A 25,420-nucleotide genomic window follows, 5' to 3' on the forward strand; every position below is an offset into this window, starting at 1 on the left:
GTCATCACATCACACAGAGCCACAGGCATCGCTCTGGACTCCTGTTAATGTATATTTTGTAGCTCTTTTATAATGTTATATGTTGAAGTACTATCATTTCCACACTTACAAGTGGTAGATTTAATAGCTCTAAGAGGTACCCCCAGCCACATTTACTGTTTGCCCATTTAAAACCATGGCTCTCTGTGCTGGATTTATCTCCCATGTGGTCATGTGTCAATATCTGGCAGACTGAACATATGCTGCTGTTCTCTCGCCCACGCTGCTTCCCCTCCTCCTCAGATGCACCTTTCCTCTACTGACAGATTCATTTATCAGCTCTCCATCATCTCCCCTCCAACCATGTTCTATCTCTGTTCATCTCCTGGTTGTTTTTTTCATGTCTCACTCCAGCCGCCGCTCCCGTCCATCTAATCATTGTTTTGTGTCGTCCACCACCCTGCCTCTTCTTGCCCCCTCCACCTACAGGGCACACTACTACTCATTTGACCGTCTGTCCATGTCATCCATCTGTCCTGACTACAGTCTGAAGATCAAGAAGTTAGCCATGGATCAGTCCAAGTAACAATCTCTCTCTCTCTCTCTCTCTCTCTCTCTCTCTCTCTCTCTCTCTCTCTCTCTCTCTCTCTCTCTCTCTCTCTCTCTCTCTCTCTCTCTCTCTCTCTCTCTCTCTCTCTCTCTCTCTCTCTCTCTCTCTCTCTCTCTCTCTCTCTCTCTCAAATTGATGCATGGTTTCCGATTTTCACATTTTAATCTCCCTGCTAATGATCCCTTTTTTATGAATAAATAACTCGCATCAGTTTGAAATGCTAATACACAGATATCTATATATGCCCTTCTTTATGCATTTAGCAGTCTGTGGCATGTTTGCTCCCTGAACATCACTTCCTCAAGGCTGTGCTCTTCTCTCCAGATCCATATCGATCCCTTTAATTCATTCCCCATCTGGCTGTTTTATATCCTCCTTTTAAGCACCGTCCACTTCCTGTTTCTGCTTTTACCACTACTTGCTTTAAAGTCCTTCAACACTCAGATTATCATGTCTTTCCTCCCTTCGACCTAGGATGCACTTTGCTTTCCATTTCCATTTGGAGAACTGGATTGAGTAAATAAATGATAGCTCTGCTTATCTATACATGATTTCTTCTCTCTTTATGTTGCTGTGCATAATTGACTCTGAATATCTTAATGCCACATGAAATTCATAACCAACATTCTACCAGATTAAATTTCTTCACTTTCATTGTCCAGTAAATGAAGCATTTAAATGTCTGCCATTAAAAAAACTTGTGCTTCTATAATCTACGAAGTGAATACGGTTTACTGACTATGTTGCCCTAGTTTTACGGACACACTCAGACACTGAAATCGGTCGGTTACTTTCAGCTTGAACAGTGTTCATGTGCATATATACTGAAATGTAGGTCTGTAATTATTTTATCAGTACTGTATGTGCTGATGAAAGCACTTAGTTTATTGTTCTCACAATAGCCCTTTTGCTCTCCCAGGTCCTTGGAGCTGTTCTTTGCCACTAATCAGAACAACAGAAGTGGCGAACACATAAATGACAAATCCCCTCGTCTCTGCCGCAAGTTCTCCTCTCCACCTCCTTTGTCCATCCCGTCCCGCACCTCCTCCCCAGTCCGAACACGCAAGCTTTCCCTCCACTCCCCAATCACCGCCAGGGCGGGAGGCCTTGACTTAACCAGTCCTTTGTCGAACTCTGGCATCAACTGTAACAGTCCCCTATCTACGACCAGCAGCCCCACATCTGCCCACACTCCCCAAACCCCAACTTCTTCCGCCACCTCTCCTCCCCCTCCTTCTTCCACCTCTCCTACACCTAACGGCAAGTCACTGCAGGACCAAGTTCCTGTCACCCCTACGTCCCCGGACCAGAGTCCCTGCTCCAGTGCAGATGGGGAAGATATGCCCAAGAACGACCCCTTTTGTGGCAAAATGAGACGGAGCATTCGCAGAGGTACACACACACACACACACACACACACACACACACACACACACACACACACACACACACACACACACACACACACACACACACACACACACACACATTCTAAGCGTAGCTATTTGTTGAACTGATGTTGCTTCATCCAGACAAATTGATGGTGTGACACTCTGAACATATTTTGTTTTGAACCTGCTTGTTTTATAAATGAAAGAAACCAAAAAGAAATTTCTTGAATGAACCTTTAAAAAAAAATATTAATCTTCAAGGTAATGCACTAAACAGTACAAAAACAGACACAAAAGTCATTGCATCAGTATTCACAAAAGGGGCCAAGATAATCAGGTACTGTGTTGTAAGTTACTGTACTTAAGGTCAACTGCAGACAGGTACTAAATAAAGGAAATTCTCACACAAATAAGTGTGAAAATATTTTAAGAAATACTTAATGTGGAAACTAGAGCTCACCAAAGGGCTTGATGAGTGCGAAAATGAATCCCATCATAACACTTATAACACTGGAAGATTTGGAATCAATGCTTTTTGCAGCGCTCCCCCCACAACCATTATGAAAACACAAAACAAGGAAATATCTGTTTGAAAAATGGTTTTAACACTTTTACAGTTCTAGGGTGAGCGATAGCAAGCGTGTAACTTCAGATGGTTTTGTCTTTTCATTTTCCAGTTTGTAAATGGCGTTGCTGAAGAAAAATTCAGGTTGAGCTTTACTAATAGCACAGGATTTGAATTATTGGCTCTTTCATGGAGACTATTGATGTGAACAGCCAAGCTTAAATGTGTTTGTACATAAAGAAATAGATGGCAATCCCAGTAGAAATCTATGAAGTGAATATAATATAGTGTTTCAGGACAAGAACATAAACACAAACACAGATGCAGTCATTGGCTATATCAGTATCAAGGATCACTGTACGGATTTACCAAAATCAGAAGCCCTTCCTTTACTTAAAGCACAGGAATTCATTCATGACTGTCTATTAGTAGTGCTTAGACACAATTCAGGGACAAAGCTGAGTCCTCCTACCAGGGCTCTGACTTCAGCAACGTGATTGGGACGAAAAACCATCACAGGCTGGAAAAGGAAGTCCAGCAGTGCTGAGGGAATGTCTGACTGTCTCCCAGATGATCTGAACTATTTCTGCTATGGGCGCACTAAAGGCTCAGGAGACCTGCTACCCACCTTTCATTGAATCCTGAACTTTATGAAACATGGCTGTGTTGAGATGATGAGGTGACCTACAGAGTTGAGGTCAAAGTCTTGGTGACAGGACAGTAACCTCATTCTGAACATCAACAAAACCCAGTGGCGGGCCTTGCATTTCACACCTCGGCCTTCAGTGATGTTCTCCATAGTCAATCATGCATGAATACATCCCATAATACCGTGAGAGGCTACCACCGCTGCCACTAATGTAGTGTTCAGGACGATTATAACTTCTGTTGAACGGGACAAAAACCAGCGTGAGCCCCACTCCTTTTATTGTCACTGGCACAGAAGAAACTCGCGGCCACACCTTTTATAGACGTCCACACATCTACGTCACAAAACAAAACCGACTGAAATGGCCATCGTTTATGGCACCACAGCTGGAGAAACGAAATACAAACATGCACAAACACAATACTAGATGTAGATGTGCCTCTATCATGTATAAAACAGGCTATTGTACTTCCTCTGCGCATGCGCGAGCAGGCTGGCAGTTTCCTCTGCTCAGAGCGAGTTTGTTGTGCTTAATTTTGCATTTTTTTTCAATGTTTCTGTGTATATTATTCTAACATAAATTTAGATAATGTATATCACTATGCTAGTGCACTCCAGGTTGGAGTTGATGTCTCTGAGGGGCAAAGGAGACCCAGCAACACGCGATCTCATTCCCGCCAAGCTCCGACGGAGATATCGCGGCTGCTGAGCGGGTCAAGTTGACAGGGCGAGACTAACGGCTAGAGCCGCGAGTCAAGCCCTCCGTCCCCTCCGAACGTGAATGCGCTACTGAACAAGTTGGAGGAACTGACGGTGCTGTGCAGGACTGAACAGCTGTACAAGGAGATCAGCTTGTTTGTGTTCTCAGAGACGTGGCCAACTGGCGACGTGCCAGACTCTAACGCCGACCCCCCCCCCCAGGTGCGAGAGGTCTGGAATGGGATGAGAACCATTACCGCCACCCCCATCCCTCCACTAGGTAAATCAGACCACAACCTAGTGTACCTTCAGCCCACCTATATTCCGCTGGTGAAACGGCTGCCAGCAACAACACGGCAGGTCAGGAGGTGGTCCCCGGAAGTGGAGGAGATGCTGAGGGACTGCTTCCACACCACCAACTGGGATGTCATCGTGGGCTCACATGGGGAGGACATTGAGGGGCAGCTCAGTGTTTTACAGATACATAAACTTCTGTGTGGACACCGTGGCCCCTGTCAGGACAGTCAGGTGTTACCCCAACAAGAAACCATGGGTAACCAAGGAAGTCAAGGGTGTTCTGAACAGGAAGGAGCAGGCATTCAGGAGCAAGAATGAGGAGGAGATGAGGAAGGCCCAGCAGGAAGTGAGACTCTGCCTGAGGGAGGCCAAGGAGGCGTACGGGAGGAAGCTGGAGAAGCAGCTGGGGTGCAACCAGGTGCGGGAGGTCTGGAATGGGATGAGAACCATCACCGGACACAGGAAAGGGCGCAGCACTGTGGAGGGGAATATTGAACGAGCGAATGAACTAAACAGCTTTTTCAATCGGTTCAGCTCCCCCACCACTCCCAGCTCCTTGTCCCAGGCCTCTCCCGGCCCTGCTGACCGCTCCACTGATGCTCCCTCCTCCTGTGCGTCCTCTCCTTCCACCCCTGCCACTTCTCCCGAGCCCACTCCAAGACCTGCGAAGCTCAAGGGCCGCACCTCAACCACTGGACTTTCAACCTCGCCACAACCTCCTGCTCCCACCACGACCGTGACCGTCATCACTGCAGACCTGGTGACAACAACGCTGAGGAGGCTCCGTCCCTGTAAGGCGGCTGGACCAGATAAGGTCTCCCCAAGACTCCTCAGAGCCTGTGCTTCGGAACTGGGGGACCCCCTGCAGCGATTGTTCAACTTCAGTCTGCGGCTGGGGAGGGTCCCGTCACTGTGGAAGACCTCCTGCATCATCCCTGTCCCCAAGAAAGGATGCCCTACTGAGCTCAACGACCATCGACCAGTCGCTCTTACCTCCCATGTAATGAAGACCCTAGAGCGACTGGTTCTGGAGCTCATGTGTCCACAGGTGCAGGGTGCAATGGACCCTCTCCTGTTCGCCTATCAGGCCTAGGTTGGGGTTGACGATGCTGTCTTGAACCTACTGCACGGTGGTTAGCTAGAACAAGTTAGCTGGAACAGGTTAGCTATTTCAGGTTAGCTAGTAAAGGTTAGTTAGAACAGGGTAGCTAGAACAGGTTAGCTCCTTCAGGGATCAGACCCTCGTCTCACTACAGCAGTGGTTCTTAACCTTGTTGGAGGTACCGAACCCTGCTGGTTTCATATGCTCACTTACCAACTTACCAACACTACCACTTTTACTGGTGTATTTAATAAATTGTGCATTAATGTCACCTTTTTCAAAGAACAAAACCAAGACGGTGCATGAACTCACATGAAATGACCTACCTGCAAATCTGTGACTTCTGCTGTTGTTATTGAGAGACCAGTTCAGATATGTGTGGCTTCACCTTGGCAAGTGCTACTCTGATGTCATTTTCACAGCAAAGTCTGTTTCTTTTGTTTTCCATGCAGCTTAAGGAAGTGTTCCTTTATTTTTGCCAGTGCAGACTAGAGTTGCTCAACTTGACATTGCAAATCATGCAGAACACTGACTCCCATCACGTTCCGTTATACAGTACATGTAAATTCATGTTGCACATATTCGTCGGACCACTTTTTTTTTGTGCTCAACATGGTTACTATGAATTAAAATATTTAGAAAACAATCAGATAACGTACCATCATGACAGGCATAAATCGACTACTGAGTGTGTAAAATCCCATGTAGCACAGGTAGGCTAATCGATGTAGCGTGATCACCTGCAGCCAGTGATGGCAAAGGGGGGCGTGTTATCACAAATTGATACGATGTGTCAGACGTACACAGTGATTCATGTATGTACGGCAAAACATACATGAATCACTGAGACCGACTCACTGAACCCCTAGGGTTCGATCAAACCCAAGTTAAGAGCCACTGCACTAGAGCTTCTCTTCAAATGTGCATCTCCTTCTCAGAGTGAGTATCCAATCACAGGACACGTACATGTCGGGTGAAGGTGAAGCCAACTAGAAGGCCTTAGTGTCGCCAACTCATGATCTGATTGGCTATCGCATCTGTCTATTAACTATATGTTCCCGTTCACTCACAGTGCAGGGAGACCTGCATTCTAGATTCTGAAGGTCCTGGGCAGATTTCATTCAACCTGGCAACACAAGCTAGCTGAATTCTGATTGGATAAAACCCCTATATCCTAAAATAGAACATTGATCCACTGTTGGCCTATGTCATATTATATCCAAATGTATAATTATATATTTATACATATATTTGAATATATTTATTTAAGGAAAATGCATTAAAATATAATTAACTTTTATCATAAATATTAGCATGATTTCTGGTTATGTTAGACCAGCACAGAAGGCCTTGCTGGCCTTGACCGCCCAACACTGACAAAACCTAACAAGGCAGTCAGAGACTGCAACATCCCGCAACAACCCTGAGTTCAACATTTTACCCTGACCTACACACCTTTGTGCCTCCGGGTTCCTGAAAATGTTGCTTTTTGTTTTATGTTTATATCTCATCTGGTTTCAGAGATATGTACCTAAAAAGGTATACAGTTAATGCGTTTCAGGAACCACACACGATTAACGAATTCCGTGATAGAGGGACAAACTATTTATCTTATTATTTACAGTAATTTAAACGTTTATGACACTCCCCATACTGATATTAAACCATCTTATATCTGTATTATCTTTTCCAACACTCTGATAGACTGTTTAAAGCACTTTTATGTGTCATGGAAGTCCGAGACTCACAGAATGTAGCACACTTCCGGATGCCGTCAGCCAATAGAATGCACATACGGTATCATGTGACTGCCTTCCAAAAATCCGTGATGGGCAACAAAAATTTAAATTTGACCTTGACCTAGTTTTCTAAGGTCAAGGTCATCATCTCATTTCCATCCCCTTTGCCGCCCAAGCAATGTGCTTTTTGTTTAATCTTTCTATCCGCAACGGTTGTGAAGATATTTGGTGGATTAACTGACGGACGTACAGACGGACGAACACTGACAATTATAATACATCACTGCTTCGTGGGATGTAACAAATTCGTCATGGATTACAGAAAGAGAAATGGAGAACTATAACCCTCCATCAACAGGACTACAATGGAGAAGGTCATCAGCTTGAAGTTCCTCAGGATCCAAATCAGTGCGTCAAGATCAGAGACGTCATTACAAAATCAAGATTTATATCCGTCTGTCTTCTCACAAGGATAGTCTGCTGCTTCTACTGGTGCACGATAGAGAGCATCCTGACTGGTTGCATCACCACTTGTCATGGTAACTGCACTGCCCTCAGCAGTAAGGTTCTACAAAGGGTGGTGAAGTCTGCTGAGCACATCACCATGTTGCCCTCCATGGAATCACTCAGGACAGACTTCTCCCCAAGTTTTCAGGTTTACCGACTTATTTATTTGCACACAAGCTTCCATATACATTAGACATGCCAGGAACAAATACTACAATGTGATCAAGTAGTTCTTCTGAGTGATAACGGTGTGCCTGTGGACAGGAATATAATAAAGTCCTCTTCTCCAGGAGAGCAGCAACAGTAACGGCCCCCCATCATGACCATAACCTACCACTACCACCCTCCTTCTCCTCCCTGTCTTCCTCCTCATCCCCTCCTAATCATCATCATTGATGTTCTTTGTCCCTCCTCCTTCTTTCTAGCTGTTCTGGAGTCAGTGTCACTGGACAAAATCATCCCTGAGTCTCCTCAGAGCAGTGAAGCAGGAGACGTGTCTCCATGTCGCTCCCCTTCCACGCCTCGACACCTCCGCTTCCGACAGCCTGGAGGTAGAAAATTGTGTGTTTGTGTTTTTATGAGTCATAAAATGGGCCATCATTCCATCGCAGGAGGCCCAGGCAATGGGAAATGCTTTTCCTCCATTTGTTACCCCTCTTCTACATGATTACATTTTTGTGTGTTTCTGTGTCTGCAGTTCAGTCTGGGGAAAACTCACGATGCTCCGTGTCTCCTGCTTCAGCCTTTGCTATTGCAACAGCAGCAGCAGGACATGGTTCACCATCAGGTACAGACACCCACCTGCAGTCCTATTTTTTTACTCAAGTGTGTTTGGTGACAAATGCATCAAATTTTTTCTGCTGAATTTTTTTCTTAAAGTACTTTAGCCCACTGCCTTATGATCTTTGTGCAGTTCTCCTTATTGGAGACGAATCGTGTGATCTTTGTGGAGATGAAAATGTGTAGCATTGGCATTATGGCATACGACATCATGAGTCACATTAACTCAAGCCAAACAATCTGGAAGAGCCCCTGATATGTATGGAAGAGCCCCTTAAATGTACCAACTGTAGCCAAAATTCCCACGCTGACTAACATGCTAACTACTTTGTGCACTGCTGACTCTCGTCTCTTGACTGTAGACTCTGACTGGCTGTTCTTTTGTTGCTAAATACAGTGAATCTCTGGTTCTCAATTCAAATCCAAATCGTCTTCTCTGTTCTTGCTTTATTGTTTCCTCTAGTGTTCACAAACTCTGAGAGAACTTGTGATAAAGATTTCATCATCCGCAGAGCTGCAACTAACAGAGTCCTCAATGTGCTGCGTCACTGGGTCTCCAAACACTCTCAGGTCTGCCTCCACCCACCACTGTCTGTTTGTCTGTCTGTCTGTTGGTGTGGTGGAGTCTCGTTAAGGCTGTATGCAACACTGCTCTCCGCTGAGCTTGTGGAGACAAATGCACATAAATAGACGACCAGTTCAAACCCATGCAGTCCATCTTCTTCTCAACACCCAGCGCTTCCTTCAATAAACTGGGCTTCACAGTAATTGCTTGACTCCAATCTCAGAGGTTCAACTGCTTTATGTATTTTTCTTTAGCAATGCAAAATGTTGTGATGACAGGCCAGCTTTAGTTAGCTTATTAATACAAACACACACACAGACACCTACTCACATGTTCCTTCAGGAGACCAAAGAACAAAGAGCTTGTTAAAACTGACCTTTTCTGAAGAATTAAATTGATTCAGGAATAATAAATAAATCAATAAATTCTGGAAGAGATTTGCGGTATTGGTTTTTTATACCATTTCTGAATTTCTCTGATATTTAATTTGCTTAACTAGCAGACATACAGTTGTGCTGATACAATTATGGCAGTAACTACATATATACTTCAAAATGAGAACCTTTGGGATGCTTGAAATATGGAGCTATAATTAAATGGCATGTTTGAAATATCCTGATGATCATCAGTAAAGTAAGATATTAACAAAATCTATTCTTATTCTCTCACCATATGTTAATAATTACGGTAGCACGGAGATGAGCCACATCTCCACCAATGCAGAATTTCCTGGATGGATGGTTTGATGGATGGATAGATGGATGGGTGGGTGGGTGGGTGGGTGGATCGATGGATGCATGGAAGGATGGATGCATGGATGGACAGATGGATTGATGGGACATATATGATTGTCTAAAACAAAGTTAGAGATTTTTGTTCACCACGTTCCATCTGTCCCTGCAAGTCGAGACGTTGATCGTAGTTTCTTGGTGTTCAGGATTTTGAGATGAACAGTGAGCTGAAGATGTCGGTGATCTGTCTTCTGGAGGAGGTGCTCAGAGATCCAGATCTTCTTCCTCAGGAGAGAAAAGCTACTGCCAACATACTTAGGTGATACAGTCTCTCCACTCTACTGAGAACGATGGTCACAATATAACCTACAATTTTCTTCTTTTTATGTTGTTTTCTTTAACATCTTTCCTGTTTATTATCTCTTGCTGTCTTTTTTTAAACCATATTAAAGTATTTTCTGTTGTAATTGTTCCATTTTGTTCCAGTGCTCTTTCTCAAGATGAGCCAGATGATGCCCAGCTGAGAATAGAGGACATCTTGCAGATGGTGAGAAAACCACATAAAATCCTCTTTTTTAGAGAGTCATTGCAAACATCTGATAATGATTTTATTGTGAACTTGTTTTTATTCAGTTGCGTAAGTTAAGCAGCAATTTACTGCAGGGTACAGAAACTTTTTGCTGCATAACACACATCTCTTGTTATTGCAGTGGCTGAGCAACTCAGCATTTAATTTTAGTTTGAATGTTTATGAGGTTCTCTGTGGAATGACGAGTTTTATGAAGCTCATGCCGCTGAAGTACTTATACATTAATACATCAGTTCCCAGAGATGAAAATAATCAGGATTCATGAGTATTCAGCCTCGTCTTGGATTAATAGTTACTCTCAAGTTTCTCTGGTAACATGTGACACTGCTCTGTCTTCCATTCATACTACCTAAATGCAGCCTTCCCTGCTTGACACGCAAAATATATTCATACATCTTCATTAGATTTATATATCTGCTAGTTATTTGTATTGGTTCAATGTTGCAGATAGTTTTTTTGATGTTTGTCCATCAGGCGGACTGTCCGAAAGCAGAGTGCTTTGAGTCTCTGTCTGCCATTGAGTTGGCTGAGCAGGTCACTCTGCTGGATCACATCGTCTTCAGGAGCATCCCCTACGAGTCAGTGATTAATATTACAATACCTTCACTATGATCAAACACAACCTCATTACATTTATTGGGACTATTATGAGAGCAGTTGATGACAGTTTCCAGCAGCAGCTCTGCAGGAAAGTGTTGTTTGAGATGGACCCCTGGGGCGAGTGATGACATTTGAACTTTCTAGAGCTTTACTTGATTCAGAGTTTACATTGACCTAAAAACATCTGCCATGCCAGCAGTTATCCATGTTTCTATTTATCCACATATATAGCTGAGTGAAAGGATTTTAAATCCTCATGGTTATTTGTATCTCATCTGTTTTTATTGTATCAACTATTCTAAAAAAAAAATCAAATTCTTTGATTTTCAATATTAAAGACACGTTGAAACTTTGAAGAATTACATACACTGTATATCTTTTGTTAATTTTAATAATAATTCAAATTCTAAGCAAATATATTTAGCATTTTCTCAAACATTTATATTTGGGCTAGAATGTAGATTTTCAGTGATCATGGTGTTATATACATCGAGTTCAGAACCTTCTCAAGACTGCTTATTTTTGTCAATACATTCGATCCTTTCTGACTGGAGGTGATAATAACTGTAAATTACAGGATTGAATTAAAGTAGCATAGACTTTATTTTCTGTTTTGTTTTAGTGTTTGTGATCTTGCATGGACTCACTGTGTTTTTGTCCTCTCTAAGAGAATTCTTGGGGCAGGGCTGGATGAAGGTTGATAAGACGGAAAGAACGCCCTACATCATGAAGACCAGTCAACACTTCAATAACGTAAACACACCTTTTAATTGTCATACCTTCTGCTTTCCATCAGTTGTCATTTTATAATCTTACTTCGTTTTGTTTTGAAGATGAGTAATCTGGTGGCATCACAGATTATGACCCATACTGATGTGGGCTCCAGGGCCAGCTCCATAGAGAAGTGGGTGGCAGTGGCCGACATTTGCCGCTGTCTGAACAACTACAACGGAGTTCTGGAGATCACGTCTGCACTCAACCGCAGTGCCATCTACCGTCTGAAGAAAACCTGGGCCAAAGTCAGCAAACAGGTCAAATCAGGAATTGATCAAATCAAATATTATAAACCTTCTTAAAGTTTATAGAAACAACCTAATCAGGAGGGATAAATTCATTTACCCCAGTCATGTTTGTAGATATGTGTCCTCCTATTATTAGAGAGCTCAGAAATGGCATCCATACTGCATGGTGTGCACTTTCATTATATTTTTGATCACCACTGAATTGATTATGGCTATAGCCATTCAATAACCAGACAGTCTGTCTCCACCAGGCCAAGATGCCTTTTTGTGGTTGCAGCAAATTTGATTTAGCTGTTTCATTACAGTGATCTTTAAAAGATAAAGTGGCTCTGTAGTCAGTTAGTCTGTCATGCTTACTTTGGACTTTTTAATTTTTTTTTGAGTCTTTAAATGACTTTAAATGTGTTAAATGTTAATTTTTTTCCAGGCTAAAGCCTTGATGGACAAACTGCAGAAGACCGTTTCTTCTGAGGGGAGGTTTAAAAATCTGAGGGAGACGCTGAAGAAGTAAGACTTCAGTGTTATTAAATGAAATCAAATATAAAAACAAAAAAAAAGTTCTTTGTTGCACATTTTTGTTTCACTCTTCACGTTTCCTTTCTCCAGCTGTAACCCTCCGTGTGTACCGTACCTGGGAATGTATCTAACAGACCTGGCTTTTATCGAAGAAGGGACGCCCAATTTTACTGAAGACGGTCTTGTTAATTTCTCCAAAATGAGGATGGTAGGCCCATGAAACACATGCACAAAGTATAATGCAATTTGTCTCCTCCTTTACATTGTACTTTAAAGACCATCTCGAATTCCAGATTTCACACATCATCAGAGAGATCCGGCAGTTCCAACAGACTCCATACAGAATAGAACATCAAGCCAAGGTACTTTTCTGTCCAACACTATGTTTGTTCCAGTGATCTTCTCATCGATGAGATTTAAGCTCTGAAACAAGACATGCAGCTTTTAAATAATCACCGAGCATTGTTTTAATCCTCTCAGGTATTAACTATACCAAACAGTGAACCATGGTGAGAAGTTAGTCATCTAGTTGTTAAAACTGTCACAGGTCTTACCCTTTGATGGTAAATAACAACAGGAAGCAGAATCATCTCTTACCCCTTTTGTGTTGTCTGACTAGGTGACCCAGTACCTTCTGGATAAGACTCTGACCATGGACGAAGACACACTCTATGATCTTTCGCTAAAGATCGAGCCCAGGCTTCCAGCCTGAGTTACTTGTGGCCAGTGAGAACCTGCCAAACCAAAACCTACATGCCCACAAAAGGGCAACATGCCCATGTAATCTCATCAATCAAGAGAAGGGTTTTCAGAGCCCAATGAAAATAAGAGAGATAGAGACTAAAGGGAGGAATGAAATAGCATGACAGTTTTGCAAGAGCCTGAAGGAGCATGAGGCAGATGTTGAGGTGTTTGACTCATTGTTTTAACAGCAAACACGAGGTGAAGGTTTTGATTGCATTACATAACTGCTCTGAGGGATTGACTGCTCATCATTCCTCATCTGAGAATGTCATGAGCCTGGTATCTCTCTAGCTGAGAGTACAGGAAAGACTTAGAGCAAGCGGAGAATGAGCGCAGTACGGTGGACTCAACAGAGATGTAGCATATACAGATAGCATGACAGAGAATGTTTGAGCTTGTGCTGTCTTCTGTGTTCTGTTGCCTGTGCATTTCTGTGCCACGTTTTGGAGCAAGAGCCCTGAAAATGTTTTCTATCACAGGGGTTGCTGTGTTAACCTTGCATGATTTCAGCTTGAGATGTCAATGTTTAAATGGCTCTGTCTGTCCCCTGACAGTCTTATTCAGGGTTACTCTCCGAGTCGTTAGTAGCTCCTCAGTGGGCTGGGAACTCCAAAAAACACTTTCAACCTTCAAATTAAAGTAGACAGACTCTGAAATGAAACACATGAAGATCATTTAAATGGAAATGTTAATATATTTTGACAAAATGGCTTATTTTCCATAGATAAAACAAATATTTAAGTTTTGACTATTTAAAAGACTGCCTAAAGACTTCAAATGAGAATGATTCGAAAAATGTCCACATGAATGATAAAATTCTATAAACATGATCAGTGCCTTTCACTAGTATAGATAATTTTTCTCACCATTGCCAAGTGAAATACATGAAGTTTTGTATACAAATCATTAAATCTTATTAAGATTTCTTCTGGAAATCTACCTGTGGTATCACTCGATTTTTTCTCATAAAATAAATCTGTAGACTAAACAGTAGCATGTTAGTGTGTTTCCAGTATCTAATCATTAGCAAATCTCGCCCTCTAGTGTTTAGATATTGTTATAACTCTTATTGACCCAAAGCTTTTGTGGCGTTTGCGTGCAGATTGAATTCTTTGGTTTTACATCAGACCCTGTGTTGTCAGGTCCCAGTGTGTAACGCTTGGATGTAGGCTGGGACTGTTTTTGCAATTGGAGATGTAGCTTTGCTTGCGTGATAGTATGATCTTTATTTACTATGCTATTTATTTATTTTGTATATAGGGACTCCAGACATTTCATATGGTTAGTAAAGAAATGTGTCATGCAATTTGTTCTTATTCTTATTATTTGTTTTGTTATTTGTATATTTTTCTTTTATGTTGAACCCCAGTTTTACATTCCAGGTTTTTGTACTGTAAGAAATTGGTATAATGTTACACTTGTAAGGATGTTGATGTTTAAAAAAGTAAAAGAAATGTAGCATTTAAATAACCAGAAATAGTTTCCTGTATTGCTGGGATGATAAAACATAGCTGTCTTGCATGCACACAACAGCTGCATGTTGTGCATGTTGGACTGGAGGCTTCCTGTACCTTCTTCCTCTGCTTTTCTGTATCAATATTCTGTAGCTGTCGGGAATTACTCATTTACTCATATCTTGTAGTGTACCTCACAAACTCATGCATAATCTTTAGGCTATATCATCTGAAAAACAGCCTGTTGTTATGCAGTAGCAGTGGTGAAAATTATAAAGGAAATGTTTTTAGGCTTTGCTTTTGGAAAAAACTTGTACTTTGCACTGCGTCTGTATTCCTGGCTGTCTATTCCACATGCAGGTTTTGTATTGTATTATTAACTTTGTGTGTTTGTTGCATTTTTCACATGTGTGTGCAGGGGAAATAAATTGAACTTGCCTTATGTGTTACTGGAACAGTGTAGTAATTTCATTTTTATTGAGTATCATAAGTTTTGCTTTCTCCTCCAACACTGGAGTGTAATCTAACAGTAAAACCGTGTAGCTATGACAATGAGGTCAGCAGCACATGGACAACATTTCAGGCGCAGCACAATTTACTTTTCCAAACATTTGATATGCTGCTGAGGTCTAAGACTTGACTCTGAAAATGTATTCCTATATTTCTTCAGTTACAGTGAACAAATCTTTACATACAGAAAGCTGCGCGTCTCATCTGGAGTGTTGAAGTTCATGCCTTTGTAGATTCATTGTAAAAAAAGACAAAAAACAGTGGCACAGATGACAAGGTGATTTCAGTATGTCCCATGTATGAAGGTGCCACATGTCTATCCCTCACTCCCTCTCCCATTCCCTGAAGGAATTTCTTCCTGATAATAGAAAAGTGACAAGAGCACGAGCTGTTTTATCTGTATATGACACATCAGTAAGGTCACAAACTAGGGTATAGTCAAGAAAGTGGTACACTGAGTTCTCCTTACAGCTCTTATTAGCCATTCCCTAGCTGTAAAGAGCTGTAAATGCTGACACATTTACCTACCATCTATCTTGACAGCGCTCAAAATGATACCAAAGCCTCCACAATAAGGCGCCATGTGACTGAGGTTATCCTGCCACCCTGTGGTCATAAAATACGATAAAATAATCCTTTATTGTCCCACAGTGGGGAAATTTGTGCGATTGTGATAGCGGGGGTGGGGGGGGTGGTGTCATACATAAATAATACTTAAATAAATAATACACATACATATTAACATATGTAACATATGAAATATACATATTCACATATGGGATACATATTATCATATAGCATATTATCAACAATTTACAGTTTATATTTACACTACAAACTATACATACAAACTACAGAACTGCAGATTACATCGGTCATTCGGATTTTAAATGTGGTGTTCGCCCAGTGGTCTGCTGGGAGGATTGCTGATTGTAGAGTCTGAAGGCCGTGGGGAGGAAGGACCTGCAATAGCGTTCCTTCACGAATCTTGGGTGAAACAACCTATCGCTGAAGGAGCTCTCCAGTGATCTTAGTGTGCCCTGCAGGGGGAGGGAGTGGTTCTTCATCATCGATGACAGCTTGGCTGTCATCCTCCTCTCCACCACCTCCTCCACTAAGTCCAGGGAGCATTCTAGGACAGAACCCGCCTTCCTAATCAGCCTGTCCAGTCTTTTCCTGTCGGCCACAGTAATGCTGCTCCCCCAGCAGACCATCCCATAAAAAATAGCTGAGGCTACTACCGTGTAGTAGCGTCAGCATTGCCTCCTTTTGTACTACTTAGATTTACTTAACCTGTGATCACTTACACTATATTTAAATATGCGTGCACCTCTGTGTGTACCATGTCAAAGTAATGTAAACCGGATGGCTGTTGAAAGGTAAGCATGCAATCAAGTTTCTCAGAAGAAGTCACTATGGTCAGATTTCTAATTCATAAACTTCATCATAGACGTTAGGAGACTTTCAAAATCAAAGTGAGAAAACAATGGATTCAGTTTCTATGTTAACAGCTGCTTGTTCAGGAAATGTTGCAGTGAAAAAACTGAAAGAGAAAAATGATATTTAGTTCCAGACTAGGTGAGAAAATGTTTGCAAGGTTATTCAGTTATTGTGCAAAATACTGTCAAGGATATACAGAAAGTTGTCAGTGGTGTGAGACACGCTCTCAGTTTAAGTGCTGATAAAAGAAACAGGTTGTGAACATTCTCGCTCATGGAGAGATAAAGTGACCTTGAATCACAATCGGAGTGGACTAGTTTGGCCTATCAGCATGTAAGCTCAATAGAAATAATAATATAAACTCGATATTTCTGTTTTCATTCCCATTTCTCAGGTAAAAGACTTTCTCAACATACTGTATCTTTCATAAATTTGAGGCTCATTGTTTTTCCATTCGTCCACTACCTCATGTTACAAGATGTTGAACGTCTCTACACTGCCAGGATGCATGCGCACGCTGAAAACATAATTTATTTACCTGAAACCCATTAGACATCCACTGACCATCTTTGGAATACTCTGGATCAGGGCATTCCAGCTCCTGCCAGCATCCAGATACTTCTTGCAGCCATTGAGGAGTGTGCCATCATCCTACTAGCAAGAATTACTGATTACAATTACAGTAAATGACAGTAAAAGCAATTACTGACTCCATCCAGCAGAGGTATTTCTTTTTGAAGCTCAAGACTGAAATATTATTTGCATATTGAATAAAAATTACAATAGTAACACTTTGGTTTGGTTAACATCAGTTTTTCCTCCTCAGAAGTACATTACTTATAAGAGTAAGACAGTATTCATTTCTTTGTTATTCCTGCTTGTAGATTTGTTGCAATATACTATGGAAGCTTTTTTTTCTTACTGTTAAATGGATTTAAGTATAAAGTATGTAGAAAGTATGAAGTGTATGTATAACATATTTTTAATTAGTATTAAATCTCCAGCTGCAGTGTTGCTGAAACAAACACTTGTGGATGCTGTGGTAAAGTACAGAAGTTCATATTTAAGTGTGGTACTTCTATCTATACTCTACTAGTCTATACTATTTCAGATTTACTTTGCTAATTTCTCTTTCTGCTTCAGTGCAGTTCAGAGAGAAATGTGATTTTCCTGTCATATTTATATACATTTATATTACATATTTACTTTTAAAAAATGTAAATAAAAAAAAACATTTTGTAGTTGAAACCAATTTTTGACACGTATCCATTTGATTAATTTTTGTCTACTGTGCCTGGATCAGTGTAGGAGGTAACATTCTTCTGATAGATCACCCCGTTTATGTTGGTACTGTGTGCATGGTGGTAATAAATGTGTGTGTGTGTGTGTGTGTGTGTGTGTGCGTGCGTGCGTGCGTGCGTGTGTGTGTGTGTACATGATGACTGACAGTAGAAAGAGGATTTTCTACCTGTTGCCCATTGAGAGGCTAATCCCCAGCCGGTGTTGTTCTATCTCTCCCATCTCTATCCCATCTATCTTTTTCAATCTCCTCTCACTCTCTTGCTTGAGCTTTTCTGGACTGAACTGTGGAACACACAGCTTCCTCTCTTCAAACAGACCTCAGGTGAGTGATGAGCTCTTCCTCTGGGCTTCCCAATGCTTGACCTTGCAGGTGTTTGCTTTCTGTGTTTTCCAGCAGCAGTTACAGTATATGCTAGTACTTTCCTTGGAGAAATAAGCAGCTGTGACAGCAGTGGTTTGAATTGGCTTCTGCTTGTGTTGTGGTAAAAAGAAACAAAAAATGTAGGAGATCCTGAAATAAGCATTTCTGTCACTGCCAATAATTGCACGATCTAATTAAGATTAAAAACTGCATCAAAGACTCTTAATCTGACTATATAAATAAAGAAGAACTTATTTTTACAATCAAATTTAAAACTCATTCCAAATAGCAGAACACACATCGTCATCTAAACCTTTTTTCTTCCTGCCCACACTGCCTCTCACTCATCCTCAGTAGCACCTCCTCATGACACTCCTCCATTTGAGATTAATTTGTAAAGTTGTCCTTCATGTAAATAATGATTGATTATCACTTTTTGAGGGATAAAGCTATTTTTGTCTTTTGACATTTCAGCAGATTTGTTAACCATGGCGACCCTTTTCACCCGTATGATGTCCGGTCGTAGAGCAGCAGTGATGCTGGCCAGCCTTGGAGCCGGGGCTCTGGCAACTGGATACTTCCTCAGTGACAGCACTGCTGCTTTTGAGAGGAAGAGGCTCTATCCACCCAGGTACACATCAGTGTGTACAAATAAGACTGAATATTCATGTGTATTTGAAAAGAAAAGAATTAAAACAAACAAACATTTGGGGCGCACCAAGCAGGAGGTGCCCGCCACTCTACCTCCTTTGCATGAGTACAGGCACCCTGTGTGTGTGTGTGTGTGTGTGTGTGTTCAGGGCCTGTACACACTAACTAACATGAATGTGATTTGATCTGGACTAACTAGAGTGTGCCACTAATTTTACTTCGGGATTACTCGAGTATATAAAATTTAAATATAAAAAAACCCAAAAAAAACAAACAACGAAGATATTGTAAACAATTGAAAGTTTTGTTAAAGTTTAACATCCTTTATGTATTTATGTTTAACTCCCTTCAAGCACATCTGAATGTTGCATTAAAGACTAAACCAACAGTGCTGTTCAAACTTAAAGTCATTTATCCAACTCACATGTTGACATTTTATTACAGTGCAGATTTCCCTGATCTGAGAAAGCACAACAACTGCATGGCGAATGCCCTGACCCCAAGCATTTATGCCCAGTTGAGGGACAAGACGACCCCCAACAACTGGACCCTGGACCAATGCATCCAGACCGGGGTGGACAACCCTGGACATCCCTTCATCAAGACTGTAGGGATGGTGGCTGGAGACGAGGAGAGCTATGAGGTAAGGAGTGTTTGCACTGAGTGGGTGCGCATGTGGTAAAATCATTCATGTGTTTGATTTTCCCCAACAGGTGTTTGCTGAGCTCTTTGACCCTGTGATCAAGGATAGACACAATGGATACGACCCTCGCACAATGAAGCACCCCACCGACCTGGATGCTTCCAAGGTTTCACTCCTTACTTTTCTGTGTGACAAATTGTCCAGCCATCCACTCTTTCACACACTAACATTCTACCTCAGATCACCTCAGGAATGTTTGATGAGCACTACGTGCTGTCGACCCGAGTCCGCACAGGACGCAGCATCCGTGGTCTGAGTCTTCCTCCTGCCTGTACGAGGTCCGAGCGCCGTGAGGTGGAGCGTGTGGTTGTGACGGCTCTATCCGGCCTGAAGGGAGACCTGGCCGGTCGCCACTACAGTCTGGCAGAGATGTCTGACAAAGAGCAGCAAGAACTGATTGATGTTAGTGCACAATCCCCTACCCAGACCTAAACTCTATGCAGGAAGTGTTCTTGTACTTTCTTTAGACTTTTGGACCTGATCCCCCATTCCTCTCTTTGCTACTGGCCAATTAGGACCACTTCCTTTTTGATAAACCCGTGTCACCTCTACTCATGGCCGCTGGGATGGCTAGAGATTGGCCTGATGCTCGTGGGATCTGGTAAGGCCACAATAAATTCAGTCTAGCAGAGGCGCTTGATGTTTCATGACATAAAAAAGCTGAAAAAAGATCAAGCCAATTTTTTATAGTTTCTACAGTGAAAGTGCTTAGAAAATGGTTTTGAAGAAATATGCCCAAGATGTTACTTAAAGAATCCTATCGTAGTGTTGTAGCAGTGTCTGATTTGTTGATATTATGTGGAATAATGTCAACAAATCACTTTTAAGTTAGAATTAAATTTGGTTTCTTTTCCTTAGGTTTTGTTGTAATTGCAATTCTTTTATTAGGTTTATTGTTACCTACACATTTCTTTTACGTTATGTTTACTTATAAATGATGTCTATGTGCAGCTCCTTTTTGAACAAAAGCATCGAGAAAATTTTGAGTTGAGTTATATAATCCTCATTTTTAAAGTTAGGCAAGGTGAGCGAAAAAAAAAAAGAATGCCTGCACTTGACTCGCTAACTATAGATAGTAGTTTGCTGTCACTTATTCTACGGCAAAGGGAAAAGAATCCTCGGCCAAATCTTTGGGATCACCAGCACCCCCTACCAGTAGGCATGAGATCTGTGTGCCTCACTTTGTGCCTTTTCCCAGTTGTTTCAGGACCGCTCAACTCAAGAAAGACGTTAGACACATGCAGTTGTTGACAAAAAACACTGTACATTATATAAATTAGCTAAATTATGGAGATTTAGTTCATAGAGCAGTGGTTCTTAACCTGGGTTCGATCGAACCCTAGGGGTTCGGTGAGTCGGTCTCAGGGGTTTGGCAGGAACAGAGGTCAAGACGAAACACCCGAAACAAATCACTGTGTACGTTTCGTGATGACACGTCCCCCCTTAGCTATCACTTAATATTTTAATTCATAGTAACTATGTCCAGGAAAAAAAGGAAGTGTTCTGACGAATATGTGTAACGTGAATTTACATGTACTGTATAACGGAACGTGATGGGAGTCAGCGTTCTGCATGATTTGCAATGTCAAATTGAGCAACTCTAGTCTCACACTAGCAAAATAAAGGAACACTTCCTTAAGCTGCATAGAAAACAAAAGAAACAGACTTTGCTGTGAAAATGACATCAGAGTAGCACTTGCCAAGGTGAAGCCACACATATCTGAACTGGTCTCTCAATAACAACAGCAGAAGTCACACTGATTTGCAGGTAGGTCATTTCATGTGAGTTCATGCACCGTCTTGGTTTTGTTCTTTGAAAAAGGTGACATTAATGCACAATTAATTAAATACATCAGTAAAACATACTGTATACTTATGTCTTAAATTTTAAAAAGTAATTTTTTTTTTGTAAAAAAGGGTTTGGTGAGTGAACATATGAAATCGGCAGGGTTCGGTACCTCCAACAAGGTTAAGAACCACTGTCATAGAGCAGATGTGTTTGAACATTTTAATATGGACATATAGAGAGACAGCATTACTGTCTCACTGTGTAGCTACCAGCGCAGCTAATAGAGCCATTGCGCAATCCATGGTGAGGCACGGCTGGCTGGTGCCTCACCGCTGGTCTTGTCTCAGTATTCAGCATTAGATGTGAAAAGTCAGCAATTTTGAGTTAAAATAATGTAAAATTGGTGATGTTAAATGGAAAATAACTTTATAATACACATCATTGGATAAATATAACCATTTAATTTATTTCTTCCATTTTCCATTTTTTTCTTTTATGATGGCAGGTGATAATTTGATAATTTGACTGTGTCACAATAGCTGTACTAACATGGTCATCAATACCCTACATTTAGTTGAATTCAGTGATGTTGATTGTTTCAGGCACAACAACGACAAGAACTTTTTAATCTGGATCAATGAAGAGGACCACACCAGGATCATATCCATGGAGAAAGGAGGAAACATGAAAAGAGTCTTTGAGAGGTTCTGCAAAGGTTTGAAACAGGTATCAATGTCTTTGTCTACAATGACCATTTCACAGTTATTTAAAGTAATGTTAACTATTTGCCATTTGACTGTTTGTATCCATGGAGTTTATATCTAGGGATTAAAATCATGACTACATGAAGAAATCAATGATGCATAACAACTAAAATGCAAGTAGTTGTTTGTTGCCTTTAATGTTTGATTTCTGGTGGCACTCAGGTGGAGCATCTGATTCAGGAGAGAGGCTGGGAGTTCATGTGGAACGAGCATCTGGGCTACATCCTCACCTGTCCCTCCAACCTCGGCACGGGACTTAGGGCCGGGGTGCACATCCGTCTGCCCATGCTTAGCAAGGTAACCCGTTAAAGTCACCAACAGTGACAGCGCCTTCCCCCAAGTTGTCATGTTTAAAAAATTATTTAGTGCATGTGACTTTACGATTCAGGACCCCCGCTTCAAGAAAATCCTGGAAAACTTGAGGCTACAGAAGAGAGGCACAGGAGGCGTTGACACGGATGCGAGTGGCGATACCGTCGATATCTCTAACCTTGACCGCCTGGGCAAGTCAGAGGTAAACACTACAAGAAGGAGCTGACAGCTGAGGTAAAAGCAGAAAAGAGCAGCAGGCAAAAAGAGGCAGAGTCAGACAGAGGAGTCAGACCTCTCAACAGGTGTGGGCTGTGAATAACCGAACCCCCTGCTGTTCTTTAAACTGTAATCCAGGCAGGGATGTGCCAACTGAGGTTAAAAGACTTCTATTTCCTGGGCTGAGCCTTTCATGCTCCTCTCTCAGGCAGAGATGAAGGCCCCCGACAAGGCCTCCAATAGGCACGACCAACCAAAGGCTGTTAAAGGTTATGGATGATTAAGGTCAGGGTTGTGGTTAGAGTCGACCAATTACACCCAAGCAGAGAAGGTCCTGCCTGAAAGATCGGACAGATATTATAATGACTGAACACAAATTGCTGATTTTACTTATTTGCACGTCTTCTGTCTTCCAAGATAATTGATCACGTGAGTTTGAAAATCAAATATTCTTCACCTTTCGACTCTTCCCTTCAGGGGTCGCCACAGTGAATCAATTGCCTCCATCTAACCCTGTCTTCTGCATCCTCTTCTGTCACACCAAATAAACTTAGGAAATATACTTGAAATCCTCTGAGTCAGCTAATTATAGCATGACTATTATTTCAAAGAAATGATCACATGTCTTGGTGAGTGTGGATATCATGCATCCACAGGTGGAGCTGGTGCAGTTAGTGATCGATGGTGTGAATTACCTGATTGACTGTGAGAAGAGGCTGGAAAGAGGACAAGACATCCGGATTCCTGCTCCCATCCCTCAGTTCAGGAAGTGAACATCAGTTCTTGTGGGTGCCGGTTACTGAAATCTCAATCTTACAATATATTTCTGTCATGTATGGCACTGCAATAGTACAGAAATTCCATATTTTAATAAAGTCTCTTGATGAATTGAGTTGAGTTGAGTCAGGTATTTGCTGAGAGAAGTGACAACAGTGATAGAGAATAAATTTACACTAGAGCTGTACCATCTATAAGTGTAGCTTTATTTTTATATTTTTATACTCCATTTAATAGCTATAGTTACGGAGGTGAAAAAAGGCACGGAAAGTCAAGACACCAGCTGAAATTTATCTGCCATTAGAAGCAGCCTTGCCCCCTGTCAGTATAAATTAAGATCAACTGGTTCAGTTCCAGCCGATGGCCTATAAAAACGTGTCTCATTACCAGTGCGTCACACACGAAACATCTCATGGTTGGGAAAAGTAAAGAGCTCTCTCAGGACCTTAGAAACCTTGCAAAACATATTGATGGCACTCGTTGTCCAAGAGCCAAGAACTACCTGTGGAGCGCTTCAGAAAGACCTGGAATTAATGGGTATTGTTTCAAAGTTAATAAGTAATTCCATGGTCAGTATGTACAGTATGCTCACCATGCAAGACTTCATTGCTAAAGAAAAAAATATGTTGAAGTTTGTTTTACGTTTTCTGCACAACATGCAGACAAGCCTGTGAAATAATATACAGTAGTCTGGTCATATGAGACCAAAGTTTAAGTGTTGAGATGCTAAAATACCAACGCTTGGAGGTCAAATGAAACTGCATACCACCCAAAAATTTGCATTTCAGCAACACAAAGATCCTAAATACACAGCAAAGGTAACTCTAACTTGGTTTCAGAGAAAGAACATAAAGCTGCTTGAATGGGCCTGCATTGAATTGAATCAAATAGACAATCTATGGAAAGAACTAAAGATCATAGGGCTGGCCCATGGAACCTTTGAGGACTGTGTGAAAGAATGACCCAGAGTCACACCTGAGCAATGTATGCACCTAGTCTCTCCATGCAGAAGGCATATTGTGTTATTACCAACAGAGGCTTTTGTACTATTGAATTAATTAAAGTGTGTTGAATACTTTTCCCTGTGTCATTCCATTTAATTACACATAACTTGATTTATTCATTTATTCTTCCGTTTCTTCTTGTGGATTGAAAATGTATTTATTAACTTCAAAAGCACCGGGAAATGTGAGGAAAAAACATATCGTTTGACAGGAAAGTGTTACATATAATAAAACCATTAAAATTACCAGTAAACAGATAAAGAGCAAGATAATAACGCAGTTAAATCAGGTCTAACAGGAAGAGAAACAGAAGTACACACTCAGGCTTCACCTCTTGTTTCTGTCAGTCAGACAAACAGAGAGGTTGTTCTCAGCCCATGGCAGGCCGCCAGATCTAATAAGATAACACTATACAGTATCAGACAGCATACCAGGACCTCTTCACATCTACAACTCCAAAAAGTCTAGACCTCACCTGCTTCCAGCAAAGACTTTAGCTCAGGGGCAATGGGCCAAGCTGATTACTGGCAGACACCAGACAGGTCAAAAAGAGGTGGTCACTTACTACTATAGCATAGCTAGATTAATCTAATTTTATATGCTTGGGTGATGAGGTTGTACTTCATAAATGAAGGCATCGTCGCACAAGCAATTAGTACTATAATTATCTGGGTGATGTGTCCTTTTAAATCCTGCTGCACAGAGCCAATCTGAGTCACCCATCCTTTTCTAGTAGCGGATTAATGACGTAGATCTATTAATACTATTAGAGATGTACATAAAGCTTGGAAACTGTGTGAGTGAGAGTGAAGAATTATTGCTGCAATTACTGTGAAGAAAGCTTGGATTCATAAGATGAACACTAAAACTGGATTTTCAGGCTAGATTTAAAGGCAGGACATGTTTTACTCAAAACTACAAATCGTTTTGAACTGTTTTCACTGTATCACTGCCATGAATGCACAACAGTTACACATTGATGACTCCGGGTGTGGCTCAAGCTGCTTTAACGGGCTGAAGTGTTTGTGTTGAACAATGTCAAAAACTCCACA

The 25,420-nt window shown here is 41.4% G+C and overlaps 2 protein-coding genes across 5 annotated transcripts in view; both read left to right on the top strand.

Moving 5' to 3' along the window:
* rasgrf2b (Ras protein-specific guanine nucleotide-releasing factor 2b) overlaps positions 1 to 14,981 on the top strand; it is a 57,056-nt gene extending 42,075 nt beyond the window's left edge. The window contains exons 16-29 of one of the 2 annotated variants that reach the window (XM_068311837.1): positions 469 to 561; positions 1,509 to 1,981; positions 7,964 to 8,089; positions 8,236 to 8,325; positions 8,782 to 8,888; positions 9,821 to 9,933; positions 10,101 to 10,161; positions 10,678 to 10,781; positions 11,472 to 11,556; positions 11,637 to 11,834; positions 12,253 to 12,332; positions 12,432 to 12,549; positions 12,635 to 12,703; positions 12,961 to 14,981. In XM_068311837.1, coding sequence (XP_068167938.1) covers positions 469 to 561; positions 1,509 to 1,981; positions 7,964 to 8,089; positions 8,236 to 8,325; positions 8,782 to 8,888; positions 9,821 to 9,933; positions 10,101 to 10,161; positions 10,678 to 10,781; positions 11,472 to 11,556; positions 11,637 to 11,834; positions 12,253 to 12,332; positions 12,432 to 12,549; positions 12,635 to 12,703; positions 12,961 to 13,053 — 1,810 coding nt within the window. In that variant the 3' untranslated portion in view covers positions 13,054 to 14,981. The remainder of the gene's footprint in view (positions 1 to 468; positions 562 to 1,508; positions 1,982 to 7,963; positions 8,090 to 8,235; positions 8,326 to 8,781; positions 8,889 to 9,820; positions 9,934 to 10,100; positions 10,162 to 10,677; positions 10,782 to 11,471; positions 11,557 to 11,636; positions 11,835 to 12,252; positions 12,333 to 12,431; positions 12,550 to 12,634; positions 12,704 to 12,960) is intronic. The other variant, XM_068311838.1, reaches the window with a different exon arrangement.
* Positions 14,982 to 17,955: 2,974 nt separating this feature from the next.
* Positions 17,956 to 24,433, top strand: LOC137592963 (creatine kinase U-type, mitochondrial-like). 3 transcript variants are annotated; one of them, XM_068311469.1, is made up of 10 exons: positions 17,956 to 18,113; positions 18,627 to 18,783; positions 19,248 to 19,446; positions 19,517 to 19,612; positions 19,687 to 19,908; positions 20,022 to 20,107; positions 21,898 to 22,021; positions 22,222 to 22,356; positions 22,448 to 22,573; positions 23,244 to 24,433. In XM_068311469.1, exons 2-10 carry the CDS (start codon positions 18,641 to 18,643, stop codon positions 23,358 to 23,360), a joined length of 1,248 nt encoding a protein of 415 aa, XP_068167570.1. In that variant the 5' UTR covers positions 17,956 to 18,113; positions 18,627 to 18,640; the 3' UTR covers positions 23,361 to 24,433. The 3 variants fall into 3 exon arrangements, with proteins under 3 accessions (XP_068167570.1, XP_068167572.1, XP_068167571.1); XM_068311471.1 differs by lacking the exon at positions 23,244 to 24,433 and adding an exon at positions 23,065 to 23,227; XM_068311470.1 differs by having other exon boundaries at positions 17,957 to 18,113; positions 18,630 to 18,783.
* Positions 24,434 to 25,420: the final 987 nt, after the last annotated feature.

Source organism: Antennarius striatus, chromosome 3 (assembly GCF_040054535.1).
Source record: "Antennarius striatus isolate MH-2024 chromosome 3, ASM4005453v1, whole genome shotgun sequence".
Taxonomy (NCBI): Eukaryota; Metazoa; Chordata; class Actinopteri; order Lophiiformes; family Antennariidae; genus Antennarius; species Antennarius striatus.

What these genes read in the sequence shown, in the direction of transcription:
- LOC137592963 (XM_068311469.1), top strand. Translation starts at nt 18,641, where the DNA reads ATGGCGACCCTTTTCACCCGTATGATGTCCGGTCGTAGAGCAGCAGTG. An exon ending in CCGACCTGGATGCTTCCAAG is followed by an intron (nt 19,613 to 19,686) that starts GTTTCACTCCTT and finishes ATTCTACCTCAG; the next exon opens with ATCACCTCAGGAATGTTTGA. An exon ending in CCTGATGCTCGTGGGATCTG is followed by an intron (nt 20,108 to 21,897) that starts GTAAGGCCACAA and finishes TGATTGTTTCAG; the next exon opens with GCACAACAACGACAAGAACT.